The sequence below is a fragment of the Narcine bancroftii genome, chromosome 5, assembly GCF_036971445.1.
Source record: "Narcine bancroftii isolate sNarBan1 chromosome 5, sNarBan1.hap1, whole genome shotgun sequence".
NCBI classification, from domain to species: Eukaryota; Metazoa; Chordata; class Chondrichthyes; order Torpediniformes; family Narcinidae; genus Narcine; species Narcine bancroftii.
This window is the reverse complement of record NC_091473.1, coordinates 123,557,932-123,572,809: the sequence shown is the minus strand read 5'-3', so window position 1 is coordinate 123,572,809 and position 14,878 is coordinate 123,557,932. Positions and strand designations below refer to the sequence as shown.

At 37.9% G+C, this 14,878-nt stretch overlaps 1 protein-coding gene across 5 annotated transcripts in view; it reads left to right on the top strand.

Annotated features, from left to right (window-relative positions):
- The window catches only part of kdm4aa (lysine (K)-specific demethylase 4A, genome duplicate a), an 86,497-nt gene that overhangs the window by 19,488 nt on the left and 52,131 nt on the right, over positions 1-14,878 (top strand). For all 5 annotated transcript variants that reach the window (XM_069938983.1, XM_069938986.1, XM_069938982.1 and 2 more), the window contains exons 5-11: positions 2,694-2,887; positions 7,285-7,334; positions 8,160-8,263; positions 9,335-9,472; positions 10,025-10,296; positions 11,665-11,867; positions 13,038-13,339. In XM_069938983.1, coding sequence (XP_069795084.1) covers positions 2,694-2,887; positions 7,285-7,334; positions 8,160-8,263; positions 9,335-9,472; positions 10,025-10,296; positions 11,665-11,867; positions 13,038-13,339 — 1,263 coding nt within the window. The remainder of the gene's footprint in view (positions 1-2,693; positions 2,888-7,284; positions 7,335-8,159; positions 8,264-9,334; positions 9,473-10,024; positions 10,297-11,664; positions 11,868-13,037; positions 13,340-14,878) is intronic.

Genomic DNA, 14,878 nt, shown 5'->3' with positions numbered 1-14,878 from the left:
ACTGTCAGTCCCCACACTGGTCCTACTGCCTGCTCTCTTCCACTGGCCGGTTATCGGTTGCCACATTGGTCCCACTGCCCCGCTCTCTCCTGGCCAGGAGCGATGGGACCATTTCGGAGACCGACAGCAAGCCACCAAGAGAGCCCACTACCAGCGCCCAATGATAGATGGCAGAGGTGCTAGTGAACCTGGCAGCGGTGATGATCACTTCACCATTCTCAGCCTAATTTCAAATTCTCATTCAAGACCCAGGGGAAATTTTTGAACCACTTTTTTTGGTGGGGGCGGGGAGTGGGTCTTGTATGCCATCAAAGTGAGACCTGGGAGTGCCTCTACATGAATAACAAGAAGTTGGTTTGCAGATGCAGCCTTCATTGCAAAAGGGATTAAATTTAAGAGCCAGCAGGTTTTCCTACAACTGCACAAAATACTAATGAGACCACACCTGGAATAGTGTGCGCAGTTCTGGTCTCCACTCTTGAAAATATATACAGTGCTGGCTTTGGAGGCGTACAGAGAAGGTTCACCAGATTAATTCTGGAAATGAAGGGGCGAGCTTTTGTGAAGGGACTTGTGTAGTCTTGAGGCTATTAGTCACCAAATTTAAAAAGTATGATGGGGGATGTTATGAAAACATAAAATTCTGAAACAAGATAAGAGAAATATGGGCACTGTTTCCACTGGCAGGCAAAACCAGAATTAAGAGACCCAGCTCCAAGGTTCAGGGAGAAGATTTGAGGCAGAAGAGGCATTGCTTTTTCCATAGATTAGTGACCAGTAAAGCAATGGAGGTGCCTCATTAAATGTATTTGAGGCAGATATATTTTTGATTAATTAAAGAATTGAGCACTGAGGGAAAGTGCAAGCAAGTGGCGCTGAGGTCACAGCCAAATCAGGTATTATCTTATTTAACGGCAGAACAGGCTCAACGGGTCAGATGACCCTACCCCTGCTCTTTTTTCTTGTGTTCTTATTCCTCACATTGAAAAAATGTCCTTATAAATGAGGTACAGCATGAAAAACATGATCTGTTATACAGTAACTATTTTAAAATTATTTATAATCCCCAGAAAGTTCCGTGCACTTTGGGGCTGTTATATTTGTAACTCTTTTATCACATATTGATATCAATCAGAAAACCAGACACTTCAATGCTTGATGTGAAGGCCAAAGCTGGCCAACTAACTGTACTAATATAATTTATTACTTATCTTTCCAAAGTGGATTACCCATCATTCATCAACATTGCCAGAGTCTTGCCCTCTTTCCTTTCTAAATCTTTCTTTAGACTGTCCTCTACAGACTTTGCTTTTGGTGTCATCAGAAAACTTGTATACACTACATTTGCTTCCATTCTGCAAATCACTTGTGTTGTGAATAGTTGGGCCCAGCACCAATGAATGTGGTACACCACTAACCAAAGAAATGTGTATTATCCCAATTTGCTGCCATTTATTGGTTAAACATACTTCTATCCATGTGATTCATTATCCTCAATTCCATGCATTCTTATATTTTGCGTAAGTCTTTTGCTCACTGCCTTGAATGCCCTCAGAAAATCAATGTATACCAGATCCACCTGTTGCTATCTGTTCATTTTGATCATTATACCTTCAGGAAATTAGTTCAATATGACTTGCCCTTTCTGAATCCATGGTGCATCTGCCTGATGTAACAATTTCTATCCAGATGTTTTTCTATATCTTCTTTAATAATTCAAAGCATTTTTTCCATCTATGGATTGAATTGGCCTACAGTTACTTGCCTTCTGCCATCAACTTTTAAACCGAGGCAATACATTTCCAGTTTGGAATCTATTGGGACTTGCCGAAAGTCCAGAAGATTCTGGTAAAATGCTACAAATACATTTGCAGAAATTTCTGACATTTATTTCAGTACCTTGGAAAGCTTTTCATCAGTGCCATGGGACATGTGTACCTTTAATCCCACTAGTTTGCCTCGTGATTGCGATGTATTGAGCTTCTTGTCTCCTATCGCCTCCTCAACATTTAACTTTGGCATGTTACCTCGGTCTTCCACTGTGAAGACTGACAAAATTGTTCAGACAAGTTTATTGCAACCTGATGAAGCAGCAGTCTCCAGTTCTCGGTGCAGAATACGCAGACACAACCAGATATAACATGCATACAGACAAATAATTCATATCCAGGACATATATACAAATAATTAAATAATGTTTCGTGAATGAGGGTCTTGGATGGTCAGTGCAAGCAGTCCCTTTGGTCCTTCAGCATTCTCATTGCCTGAGGGAAGAAGCTGTTCCTCAGCCTGATGGTGCTGGCACTGATGCTCCTCCATCTCTTTCTCGACGGGAGCAGCTGGAAAATGCATGTGAGGGGTGGAAGGGATTTGCAATGATTTTGCTCAACCTCTTCAGACAATTACACATAATTAATCCTCCTCATTTTCTATTGCACCTATGTTTACTTTAGTTGCTCTTTTCAGTTTTGTATAATAAAAGACTTCAATTATCTTTATTCTGTGAGTTTATTTTCATAATCTATCCTTTATTCATTAGAATGGAGTGTGATCATTTGTTCTAGCTCACCCCAGTCTCATCTTGTCACAGGAGTCTGATGTGTGCATCTTTAATTTGTAGTTGAAACAATTTTAACTGTTATTTTCTGAAATTATTTTGCTGAAAAATATTTTGATTTTGTATGTCTTTTTAGGGTGTTACTGAATGGAATATTGGACATTTAAACACCATCCTGGATGTTGTAGAAAAAGAGAGTGGCATCACTATTGAAGGTGTAAATACTCCTTACCTCTACTTCGGAATGTGGAAAACTACCTTTGCTTGGCACACAGAGGACATGGATCTCTACAGTATTAACTACCTCCACTTTGGTGAACCAAAGTCCTGGTAAAAAAAAATAGCTTGAATTTTTTTTAACTTCCAAATGTTGTATGTTTATATTATGTGAAATGCATTACCACAGGGAGTCTCATGCTGTACTTCACACACTCCTGATTAGTCCACAACTATCACTTAGTCTTAGATATCCATCAGGGTGGTAGAAAATGAAGCAGCTGTGCCCTGATTTATTATTGAGCTACTTCTGATAGATTTTTGGGAAGGGAATCAAATTGACTGTTTCTCACTGATAAGAATCTTGGAGAATTTTAGCATGGAAACAAGCCATTCAGCCATTGATTGCTCTTCCATACTAATTGTCTTGGTTAATAGCCCTTCATGCCTTTGTGATAGAAGTATTCATCTGGACACTTGAATGTTGTCAGAGACCCAGCTTCAACCACTGTCACAAACAGTGCTATCCAGAAACTTGCTATTTTCTGGGTAAAAAAGGCCCCCCTTGTATTCCTTCTAATTTTTCACTCTTCCATTCAACCTATTCCCTATCCTCTAGTTTTATCTACCTCTGATACAAGGAAAAAGTTTGAAAACCAGTTTTAATCTTACCTAATTGACGTGTGCATGCTTTCATGACTCCAAAAGAAATGGGGCAATGACAATTTTTCTCAAGCAAAATATTTCAGTAACAATTGGGTCTAGAGCAGTGATTCTCAACCTTCCCTTCCCACTCACATACCACCTTAAGCAATCCCTTACTAATCACAGAGCACTTATGGGATAGGGGTTACTTAAATTGGTATGTGAGTGTAAAGAAAAAGGTTGAAAACCACTGGTCCAGATTAAACTCCATCTGCCATTTTGTTCAACCCACTTCACCAATGCATTATCATCTCTCTGCAGCCTGAAATCACCTTCCACCCTACTAACAACACCACCAAGTTATCCACAAACTTGCTGATCTTGCTTTGCAATCCACATCCATGTCCACCAGCACACCAATCTGCAACTGTCACCCTCCCCCTTCTATTGCGATGCCAGTTTTGTTTTTTATTCCAAAATGTATCTATTGAGCATCAAAAACAACTTTGTGCACATTATACAAATATACATTGTATTCTGACTTCCCTTTTTTAAACAGATAAACCACCTTGCATATACACAAATGCACCCTCAGAGCTAAGCAGCTCTGATAGCTCAGTGGTTAGAGTCCTGGTCTTGTAAACCAGGGGTTGAGAGTTTGTTCTTCGCTGGCCCCTCATTTCTGTGAATGCAAAGTGGTGAATTTCTTCCTTATGGTTGACAAAGTTATAGAATGTATGTTACATTCTAAATGTAGTGTTATGTGACAATGGAATATTTACCAGATACATGCCCAGGACTCCACTCCTTGGCACCTTTGCTGACAGTATCATCAGTATATTACTGATTGGACTGGTACAACTGTCTCGTAATTTAGAGAAAAAAACATAAAGGGTTTTCATTTGTGGAAAAATTTTCTGGTAGACCCTCTTGATGTGTATTTGATTTTCTCCAGTTTAACAAAGATGCTGATAAATACTCCACCAGGTTTTAATTGGTTCAGATGGGAGAAAACTTTTGTTCTTTTGATGGGGCTTCACATTCCTCTGATATTCTAATTGAGAGATCTGACGTGTCTGCAAAGCCCACCCACCCCCCACCCCAGTGGCCAGGAGTGCTCAGATTCATTAAATTTGTGGGCTTTACAGCCCTAGGTAAGTGTAAGTACCAAGGTGGTTCCCCCAGCATTCACAAACAAATCTGCATACATACCCATATACTTACTATACACATCCTGATATTAAGATTAAGTCGTGGGGACAACATTTTACATCCACGTGGTCCAAGCCATCTTTCCTTGCCCTTAAATGTTCAGGACTCTTAAGAATGAGTTAGTAGAAACAACCATTCCTCTCATGAATTTTGAATGAGATTGACAGGCACGTGGCAAAGCACTTTGGTCAGATCTATATCGTTCAGCCCAATAAATCCACATAGAAATTTAACAGTAGTAATGCCGTATTTTACAAGTCTTGGAATTCTGCCTTAACAATCTTAATAGATTTGGTAATTGCAAATTAAAATTAGAATGAGAAGAATGCCCAACAAGTGGCAGTGCCCCATTGTACACGCACTTTAATCGGTTATGTCTTGACGTATGCTCTGGCTTTTTCAGCCAAGAGGAAATCCTTTACCTCTTAACTATGAGTGATCCATAGTCGGGCTGGCTTAATTAACCCCTATCAGGCCCTCTGCAGGGTATGCAGTTCCTGTCTGACATTTTTGAACACTGCTCAGGCACTTTTGCAAGTAAGATTGGGTAAAACTGAGATCGTTATTTCCTTCAGTTTTATCTCGTCGTGTTCTCTGGCTTAGGACATCCACACAATCACTGTAAAAGTGAAGTCTGGCCACCGTGGCCCGTAGGTGCTCCCTGGCCCAGGTTTCGGCTACAAGATACTGTGGCTCTTTATCTAGCCCAAATGCCTCTTTTAATGAAGCTGATACTGTGTTTTTACTAGTGTTGTTGGTTTCTTTGGGAACACCCAATATCCTGTTGTTATTTTTTGGGGACCTTGCTTCTAAATCCCCACTCTGTTTTCCAGTTTTATCAAATCAGCAGAGAGACTTTTAATTTTCTTTTGCATTGCGCAAAAGCATTGGTACACTCAAACATTTCTTTCAATTTGGTGTCTGTGGATACATTTTCGGCCATGAGTTGCATTTTTTTCAATCTGTAGCTTTGCCTTGAAGGGAGCCAGCTCTTCTTCAATTCATATTCTTATCTCCATTTTTGTGGTCTCTTCAATTTCTTTGAAGTTCAGTCAGCACTGCAAGTTGTAGCCTCTTGAAGACCGTTACCTATTCTTCCTGGTCTGACAGTGAGCTGCCCAGGGAGATAGGATTAGGTGAGACAGAGTCTTCAGTGTGCTGGGTAGTCCTGCAGCTATCTACTTTTTAGCCACATTGTTAGGCATTTCAACACTTCAGAATCCACCCCCGTTACTTCAAAACATTACCAACTATAATCAAATAGTAGGACATTGCCTTGATTGCTGTTAAATAATACTTTATTAATAAAATTGTATTCATACATTTTTCAGGAGCTTTATAGGTTATGAGTTACTCCATCAACTACTCTCTCTGCCATGTCAATTTTGGATCCAGTTTGGCAAATCACTATGGATCCCACGAGCCTTGATCTTTCAAATGAGTTTCCCATGTGGGATTTTGTCACAGACTTTCATGGCCTGCCCTCATTGCACTTTGTAACCTCTTCAAATTGATCAGCAATGATGACTTGCAAAATCATTATTCATCTTCAGATTTTTTTCCCCACCATCCTTCCAGCTACTCACGTTAAGATTTACAGTTACTAGTCTTTTACTTGCTGGCTTTCTTGAGAAAGGGGGGCAATGTTTGTTGTTCTCAAATCATCTGTTACCAACATGTTTAACAAAAAATTGTTCCAGCAATCTCTCTTGCTGTCCAGAGCTGCCTGGAATAAATCCCATCTAGTCCTGGAGATTTATCCACCTCCAAGTCTACCTGTACCAGACTTTTATTTATCTCTTCGCTGAGTTGGCCCAACTGGAAAGAAGATATAGACAAGGTCCTAAATTAATACAAATGAAAATATTATTTGAGGGCGCTGCCTATATCTTCTGGCTCCATGCATAGTTTGTCCTTAGTGAGTCCTACATTTTCCCTAGTTATTCTTCTATTGTTATGCTTCTAGAGTTCTTCATACTTGCCTTAATTCTGTCTGACAATGATGTACTTGTGACTCCTTATAACTATATAAAGTTATAACTCATTTGTGCATTTGTAAAATTGTGATTCAACAAAATACATTGTTATTAACAGTAAATATTGAGTGTTCAGTGTGTGAATTAGAAAACTTTTCAGACCACATTTGCAGATTGAAAGTAGATATTATTTGGCAGAAAATATGTTCTACCCATTAGAAAATGGCATCATAATTAGGGAATTAAAGCAAATTGGATTGGTTTTTGCTCAATATTGATTCTGTTGCAACTTGTCCTCATACTTTATGGTCCCACTCCACAGGAATGTGTGTTATCAGAGCTGGTGATGTGCTTTTGTGGCATGAATTTTCATCCAAAGAGTTATAGCTATACAAGTCCTGAGAAAATGAAGTGTTTTATCAGATAATCAACTCAAAATTGCTTAATTGGTTTTCTGTATGAAATGAGACATCATGATTTGATGGTACCCACATTGTAGACAATTGTATGGTCCGAATCTTCAAAGATGATCAAGATAAAGATACTTTTTCCTATTTGATGATGGTAGAATTGTGCATTTGTGCACTTGCTTATGTACCCAAGAATAGTGAAGTCCACACATGGAATTTGTATCATATATGGCAAGTTTAATGTATTTCTTTAACTATATTCCTGTAGGTACACAGTTCCTCCGGAGCATGGAAAGCGATTAGAGCGCCTGGCAAAAGGTATAAATTGTGTTGAGTTTCTGCTTTGAATTAAATAAACTGGGTACAGGAGGGAGTTGGTGCAGATTTTGTTAAATTTATTTTAAACCACTGATTGCAATTGCTTCCTAATTTGGCAGATAACATTTTCATTCTCGGTTACTTTGATGTCACCTTGAAATGATTGTAGGCAGCTCCACTGGTTAGTGGTGATTGCAAAAACTGAGATTTAATAAACCACTGTTTTGATTATTTTATCAGGAAGAAGTTGCCTCTTTCACTTATTCTTCTATAATCCATCCCAACTGCCAAAGGATTTTTGTGGAAAGGTGTTGAAATTTTAGAAAGTCAAATTTAATCTGCCTAGAAAATAAAGAGAAAATAGAAAAAAAAACACTTGCCCTACCACTTGTCTCCTCATAATTCCCCATAATCCTCTAAGAAGCAATGAAAGTTTTTTTTTCCACAAACAACTCTGTCTTTGAGGCTCTGATATCTCTGGGTGAATATCTAGAGATAAGAGTGATGGGAACTTGAATGGTGGAATGGTTCCAGTCTGAGCTGGTACTTTTTAATCTTCTGAAGTTGCTGTTATAGTGACAATGCACAGCCTGTTCTTCAACTATTTGAGTCTTTCGGCTGAAAGGAACCCTTGAATCTCGTCTCCTTTTAAAGGAGTAGGCTTTGGAAAGATGCAAGGCTGCTTTTAGGAAATGCTGCTTTTGGATGATTCAAGTGTCCGAACCTCAGGAAAAGCGGCGGGGATAGCATTCAGCAAAATTGCTGTGTCTAGTTGGTGTATGCTAATTTGCAAATTGAAAAGTTTCTTGCTTTTTTTTAAAATAGGCTTTTTCCCAGGCAGTGCTCAAAGTTGTGAAGCTTTTCTGCGCCATAAGATGACTCTGATATCCCCTTCTATACTCAAGAAATATGGAATCCCGTTTGACAGGGTATGTACATAATAACATGAAACTTTTTTAAAAACTTCAGATGGTGGAATCTAAAACAAAATTGGAGATGTGCTGAGGAAAGGTTGTTGTGGAAGCCCTGTCCACTAAGCGGCTTGGACCTGCTCAGAGTTTCCAGCATTTTTTGTTTTTTTTCTTCTGTACACAATCCTGGGTGAACTAAACTGCAGTAATAAATTAGAGTTTTTATTGATTTTGGAAATTAAAGCTTCAAACTGGTGTAACAAAAGCTTTTTAAAAATACTTAACATGCATTTTTAAAAAGTTGCGTTTTTGAGGCTGTCAACCATTTTAGCAGTTTCTTTCATCTCTCTATGAATAAATAATTGAAGAAGTTCCTTGTTACCTTTTTTGTGCTCTGCTTATATTTTTATTTATTGCATTTTTTAATTCAAAATAGCATACTGTTTTCTGATTCAGTTCATTTGTTGTACTCATTAAATCGCCTTTTGCCTCAAGTAGGATTTTTTAATTTGATAGTTTAGTCATCAGTGCAGAAAAATATATGTGATCCTTGTTTCCAGACGTTTGTACATTTTTTACTTGTATGGACAACTTTATTTGCAAAGCCCAAACTTGTAATCTCCAGTTTTTGTGCTCTCCAAGTTTGACTTGACTTCAGTAAAAACACAAAACACTGGAGAAGCTCAGCAGGTCAGACAATGTCCTTCATGTAACAAAAGTAAAGATACAGAACTGATGTTTTGGGCTTTTTCTCCAACATGGCTTGAGTATAAACTGAATTTGACCTGCATATTCTGCTGTTCTTGTACGGGTAAAGTTGACAGTAATTCGGTATGTACTACAGTCAGGTCAGCAATCATTTTCCCTATTTCAATAGTGGGAAAAAAGTGGTGATAATGAGGGATGGAAAATTATGAGTCAACTGTTTGTTGCCAATATTTTGTCCACTTTATCCATTTATTTATTTTTGTTTAATTACTTTTAATTAGATTTTTATTTAGATCATTGTAATTTATCTAGTTTCTGTCAATGGTGTAAAAGAATGTCCAGGGAAAATGTTTTTTTAAACTATTCTTCATTCATTCATAGGTGACCCAAGAAGCAGGAGATTTTATGATTACGTTTCCCTATGGTTATCATGCAGGCTTTAATCATGGGTTTAACTGTGCTGAATCTACAAACTTTGCATCACTTCGATGGATAGAATATGGGAAACATGCTGTCCTAGTATGTACTTTTAAGCTTCTCAAGACCAATAACAAAAAAAATGGATTTTTATTACAGTTATTGCTCGGGTTAGCCAGCAAAGAATAATTAAAATGTTAAAATGCAACTTATAATAACTCTATGCACAGTCTTTCACAATTTTTAATATCTTAATCAGAATTTGAAAGTGGTTCTTTATTTGGAATAGTTTTTGGATTTGGAAAGATTATTTGTTGTAAAGTAGAGAAAAGCTCATTTTCATTGTGAATAATCTGCTTGTGAAGTTTAGTTGCAATTTTGACTTTGTCTTTATAACTGTTTTAGTAGCTTAAAGCCAGCCAACATACTGAAAGACTCATCCCACCCTGTCAAATTCTCTTATCTCTCTCTCCCATGGGGAGAAGGTTTTAGAGTGTGAAATTGCACACCAACAGGTTTTCAATTTGCTGTAACAAAAGTCAAAATATTGCATTTCTAAAATTGACCTTTAAATCCATTGAAGAAAAATTAGATGGAAGCGAACAACTTTAGAAAGGGAAATTTTAATAATTATCTTTTTTTTTCCACCACCAGTGCTCGTGCAGGAAGGATATGGTAAAAATTTCGATGGATGTTTTTGTGCGCAAGTTTCAACCTGAACGCTACAAGTTGTGGAAAGTGGGTAAAGATACAAATTTGATTGACCACGTACAAGCAACTCCAGAGGCTGCTGAATTTCTTGAGGAATCAAAAGCTACAATCACAAAGAACTTGGATGATGCAGGTGCTGTTACAGTTGAAATGGAAAGGAACAAGGCTGAGATAAAGGTGTGCACCACACAAAGAGATATTGGCGAAACCAAAAGGTAGAACTTCTATGCTTTTCTTGAATGTTGATAGAGTTAAATATCTTATTCTGACTGGGAATGTCATTTAGTGTCTCACTAAATGAACATGTTGAGAACATTGGGCAGGAGCTGGATCTGTCCATATTTGAATATAAAATTTAAATCTCTGAAGCATAAGCAAAATAAACTTGTATGGACACAAATAATATAAAATATTTACCAGATGCTTCTGTAGAAGTGTAAAAATAGTAGATTTCTCTGCAGGAATATTACTTGGGGCAAGCAATTTCAACACTAATTCAAACAGAAGAAATTGGCAAGATAGTATGACAAACCAGAAAATGCACTTGCATTTAGATTGCTGAATACTTGAATGTTTGTCTGTATTTTATGTATTTAAAAACTTAATTTTGTATAGCAGTTTAGTAATCCATGACAATAACTTACTCTTAAATCACCGCCAGATCCTCTGCTATTTCCTCACTAACTTCTCTCAAGGTCCTGGGGAAAATCCTGTCAGGACCTGGAGACTTATCCACCTTTATATGTTTCAAAAGCTCCAGTACTACCTCTTTCTTAAACACTATAGTCTCCATATATACCCCCTTTGCTTTCTTTACCCTGCACAGTTCAATATTCGTCTCCTCCATAATTACTGAGGAAAAGAAATTGTTCAAGACCTCCCCCATCTCTTTTGGCTCCACACACATTTGTCCTTTCTGATTCTCTATTGGACCAATTTTATCTCTCACTTTCCTTTGGATTTATTTTCACCCTGCTTGCTATAGCCACCTCATACCTTCTTTTAGCTTTTCTAATTTCTTTCTTAAGATTCTTTTTACATTCAATATAGTATCCAAACATCTCATTTTTTTCCCCTGTTTCTTATATTTATTTATTGAACCAATTTTCCAATATCCCTTGAGAACCATGGCTCTCTCAAACTTTTGACCTTACCTTTCAACCTCACAGGTATATAAAGATTTTATTCTCTTAAAACCTCTCCTTTAAAAGACCCCAATTCTCTATTACATCCTTCCCAGAAAACAAATTGTCCCAATCCACCCCTTGTAAATCCTTTCGCATCTCCTCAAACCTAGCTTTTCCCCACTCAAAAAAAACTCAACTAGTGCTAATATTATACCCAAATTCTGACTACTGTTAATCATAAAATCTTTAAGTCGGAATTTTCAGTTCTTCCTGAGTAATCACCAATTTGTACAGTTAAAAAAAATCTCTGTATTTGTCTCTGCAGTGGAAAGGTCAGGCAGTGTGCAAATGGGCAAAAAGTTGGGAAATATTATTGAGTTTATGATTTTTTTTGTTGAGGTGAATATGTTTTGAGAGTGTTTTTTTTGCATGACGTGTACAATTTTGCATTGACAGCCCAATAAAACATCGAATAGGATCAAAGAGACACAAGGTTTGTCTGGAGTTGCCACAGGAGATGAATGAAAATGCTGTGATCCTTAAAGAAGGTGATGATAATCTTATTTCAAATAGTGAATGTGAAGAGTCTGAGGAAAAGCTACGAAAGGAAGAGGGCTGCTATGACCTTAAAGCTGATGATGCTAGTTTGGATGTTCCAGGTAAGACCTTCATGGTGTAAAACACAAAAGTCTGCAGACACTGTGATTAAAGTAGAAACACCAAGCTGGGGGGAACTCAGCAGGTCAAAGATTGTACTTTATTAAGCAAAGATAAGATGTATAACCATTGTTTGGCCTTTCATCAAGGTAACTCTAATTTCCCCAGCTTTGTATTGTTATTTTGTGGTGTCATTTCTGTTTCTTTGTAAACCACAATTTTCCTGTTTCCTATTCTGATTTAATAAATCAAGTTAGTCACAACTTTTTCCCCCCAATATAGGTGTATTAGCAACAGGAAAGCTTGGTGAGATTTAAGAGAATTTGTTGGAGTTTTTTTTGGTGTTTAGATGTGGTGGAGTTGGATATAATCACCATGTTTAAGGGATGCACATCAAGGAAAAACATTAAAGAATATGGACCTAGAAGCAGGCAAATGGGATTAGTGTAGATATCCAGAATGGTCAGCATGGACTTTATGGGCTGAACAGCTGATTTCTGCCATGTACAACTTGCTCTTCAACTATAACACTTAAGATTTGTGGAGAAGAGATTGGGAATTAAAATGGGAAAGGGCAAGTACATGCAAGACTCCAAGCCTGTAGAGGTGTGCTATTTGTCTTTCTGAGTGATTCTTAACTGTAAGTGGGAGCTCCATTTTAAATTTGATGCACAGGTTTCTTTGCACTGGAGAATTTTAACTTCCAACTCTTTTCCAGTAATTCAGCTTTCCCATGGCCTCGGACAACTTTGTACTCTCCTGTTATTGCTTATCTATTCCACCCCCAAATATCAGTGGTTCTCCTGCTTTCCATTTCTGTTCTGCCAAGTTTTGCTACAAATTCTTCATTGGCAAGAGCAAGCATTCTTCCCACTAATATTGCTTCTTAGCATTTGTCCAAGGTATAGGTTTGACTGGCTTACTGGGTGAGACATGGTCAGAAATCCCACATTCATCTTCCCTGTGAACATTAGGATCTGTCCTGGTACAATTATGTGATGCAATTTCATATGACTTTTAATGCTTTAACTTTGTCACCAAGTTCTATTGTATCTTTGAGATTCCTGAAGGTTTGATTTTTGTAACAAATATAATCACCGTTGTTGAACTGAGACAAATCTCTGGATCATTATCACTTTTTGCCTGGTAATGCAATTTGCACTTTTTGACAGATTCTTCTGCAGTCAAAGTAGAAAATTCTCCACAAGAGGAGAAGCTTAGACTGAAGCCAACTATGTCCGCCTCTGCAGATACTGCTGTCACTGTGTTAAACTTTTCTGTGGCTTCTCCTTCCCAAAATACTTCCACTTCATTCGTGAAGTCCTCGGACTCCAGCATATCTGATTCTGAGACAACGAGCACTCAGAGTTCAAGTCAAGAGAGTGCTGCTGAAGATTCCGATAATAGTCCAGATTGGGGTGAACCGGTTAAAGCAAATGTTGGAACTAGCCTCAATGAACAGGATCTTGCAGAGGTATTCACAGATGAAGTTTTTTCATATTTTTGCATGCACTTTATTTACCTTTGCTTTGAATCTTGAAGAATTCCAATGGGTTTGTCAAGCAAGATATTTCCTCAGGGAAACCATGCTGTCTTTGGCCTATCTTGTCATTTGCCTTGAATTACCCAGTAACCTCATCCTTGACAATTGATTCCCAACATCTTCCCAACCACTGACTAACCAAATCAATAATTTCCTTTCTGCTACTCCCCCCATTCTTGAATTGTGGAGTGCTAAATGTGTTCTTCCCCCCCCCCCCCCCCCCCCCCCAGGACCATACCAGAATCTATTAATTACTAAAAGGTCACTCACTACCAATGCCTCCACAATCTCAATCACTACTCCTTTCAGAATCCGAGGGTGCAATTCACCTAGTCCAGGAGACTGATCCACCCTTAGACCATTCAACTTTCTGAGCACCTTCTCCCTTGAAATAATAACTGGACTTGCTTCCTTTTAACTGCCATTTTCTTGTCTCCCATTATTATTTCTCGAGCATCACTTTCTAGTGTTCCACTATCTATTCTCACCTCTTTTATTCTTTATATGCTTGAAGAAGCTTTTTGTATTCTCTTTGATATTATTTGCAAGCCTACTTTTATATTTAATCCTTTCCCTCGAGTTTTTATCTGGTACCTTTTCAAAAACTTCCCAATTCTCTATCTTCCCACTAATTTTTGCTTCCTTGTATGCGCTCTCTTGCTTTTACATTGGCTTTGACTTCCCTTGTCAGCCAGTTGTAACATTTTTCCATGAATATTCCTTTTTTTTGGAATGTATTTATCTTGTACCTTCCTCATTATTACAGAATCTCCATCCATTGCTGCTCTGCTCTCTTCCTTACTGGTGTCCCCTTCTGATCTATCTTGGTTAGTTCCTCTCTTTATGCCAGTGTAATTACCTTTACTATAACAGATTTATCTTTAGTTTCTTGTTAATCTCAAATTGAACTCAATCATATTGTGTCATTGCCCCCTAATGCTTCCTTTACTCTCAGCTCTCTAATCACCTCTGGTGCATTACACAACATCCAATCTAGTACAGCTGATCTCTTTGTAGGCTCCTCAACAAGCTGCTCTACAAAGCTATCTCATAGACGTTGCACAAATTCTCTCTCGAGATCCAGTCCCAACCAAATTTTCCCAATCTACTTGTATCTGTTTTGAATGACTTCAGAATAGCGCAACACCAGAATTGGCCCTAGCCTAATTTACTTCAAAAAGCAAATCACCCTCACTGGAGCATTGAATTGAAAATTAGTTGGGTTAATCATGAGTTCTGTGGCTGTGTAATTCTGAAAATTGTGTGCATGTTTATACAAACTTTGTGGAAATGTTATCACTGTGAAGTTATCTCAAGAAAAGATGATGTGGAAGCATGATCTCAAAGACTTTCAAGCTTGGGAAAGAATTTCATGGGAATAATTTGGAAAAGTCTTTTCCATTATGGAAATCAGAGTTCATGATCAGAGGCACAAAATCCAAAAGAGAATTCAGGAAAAACTTTTTTCAT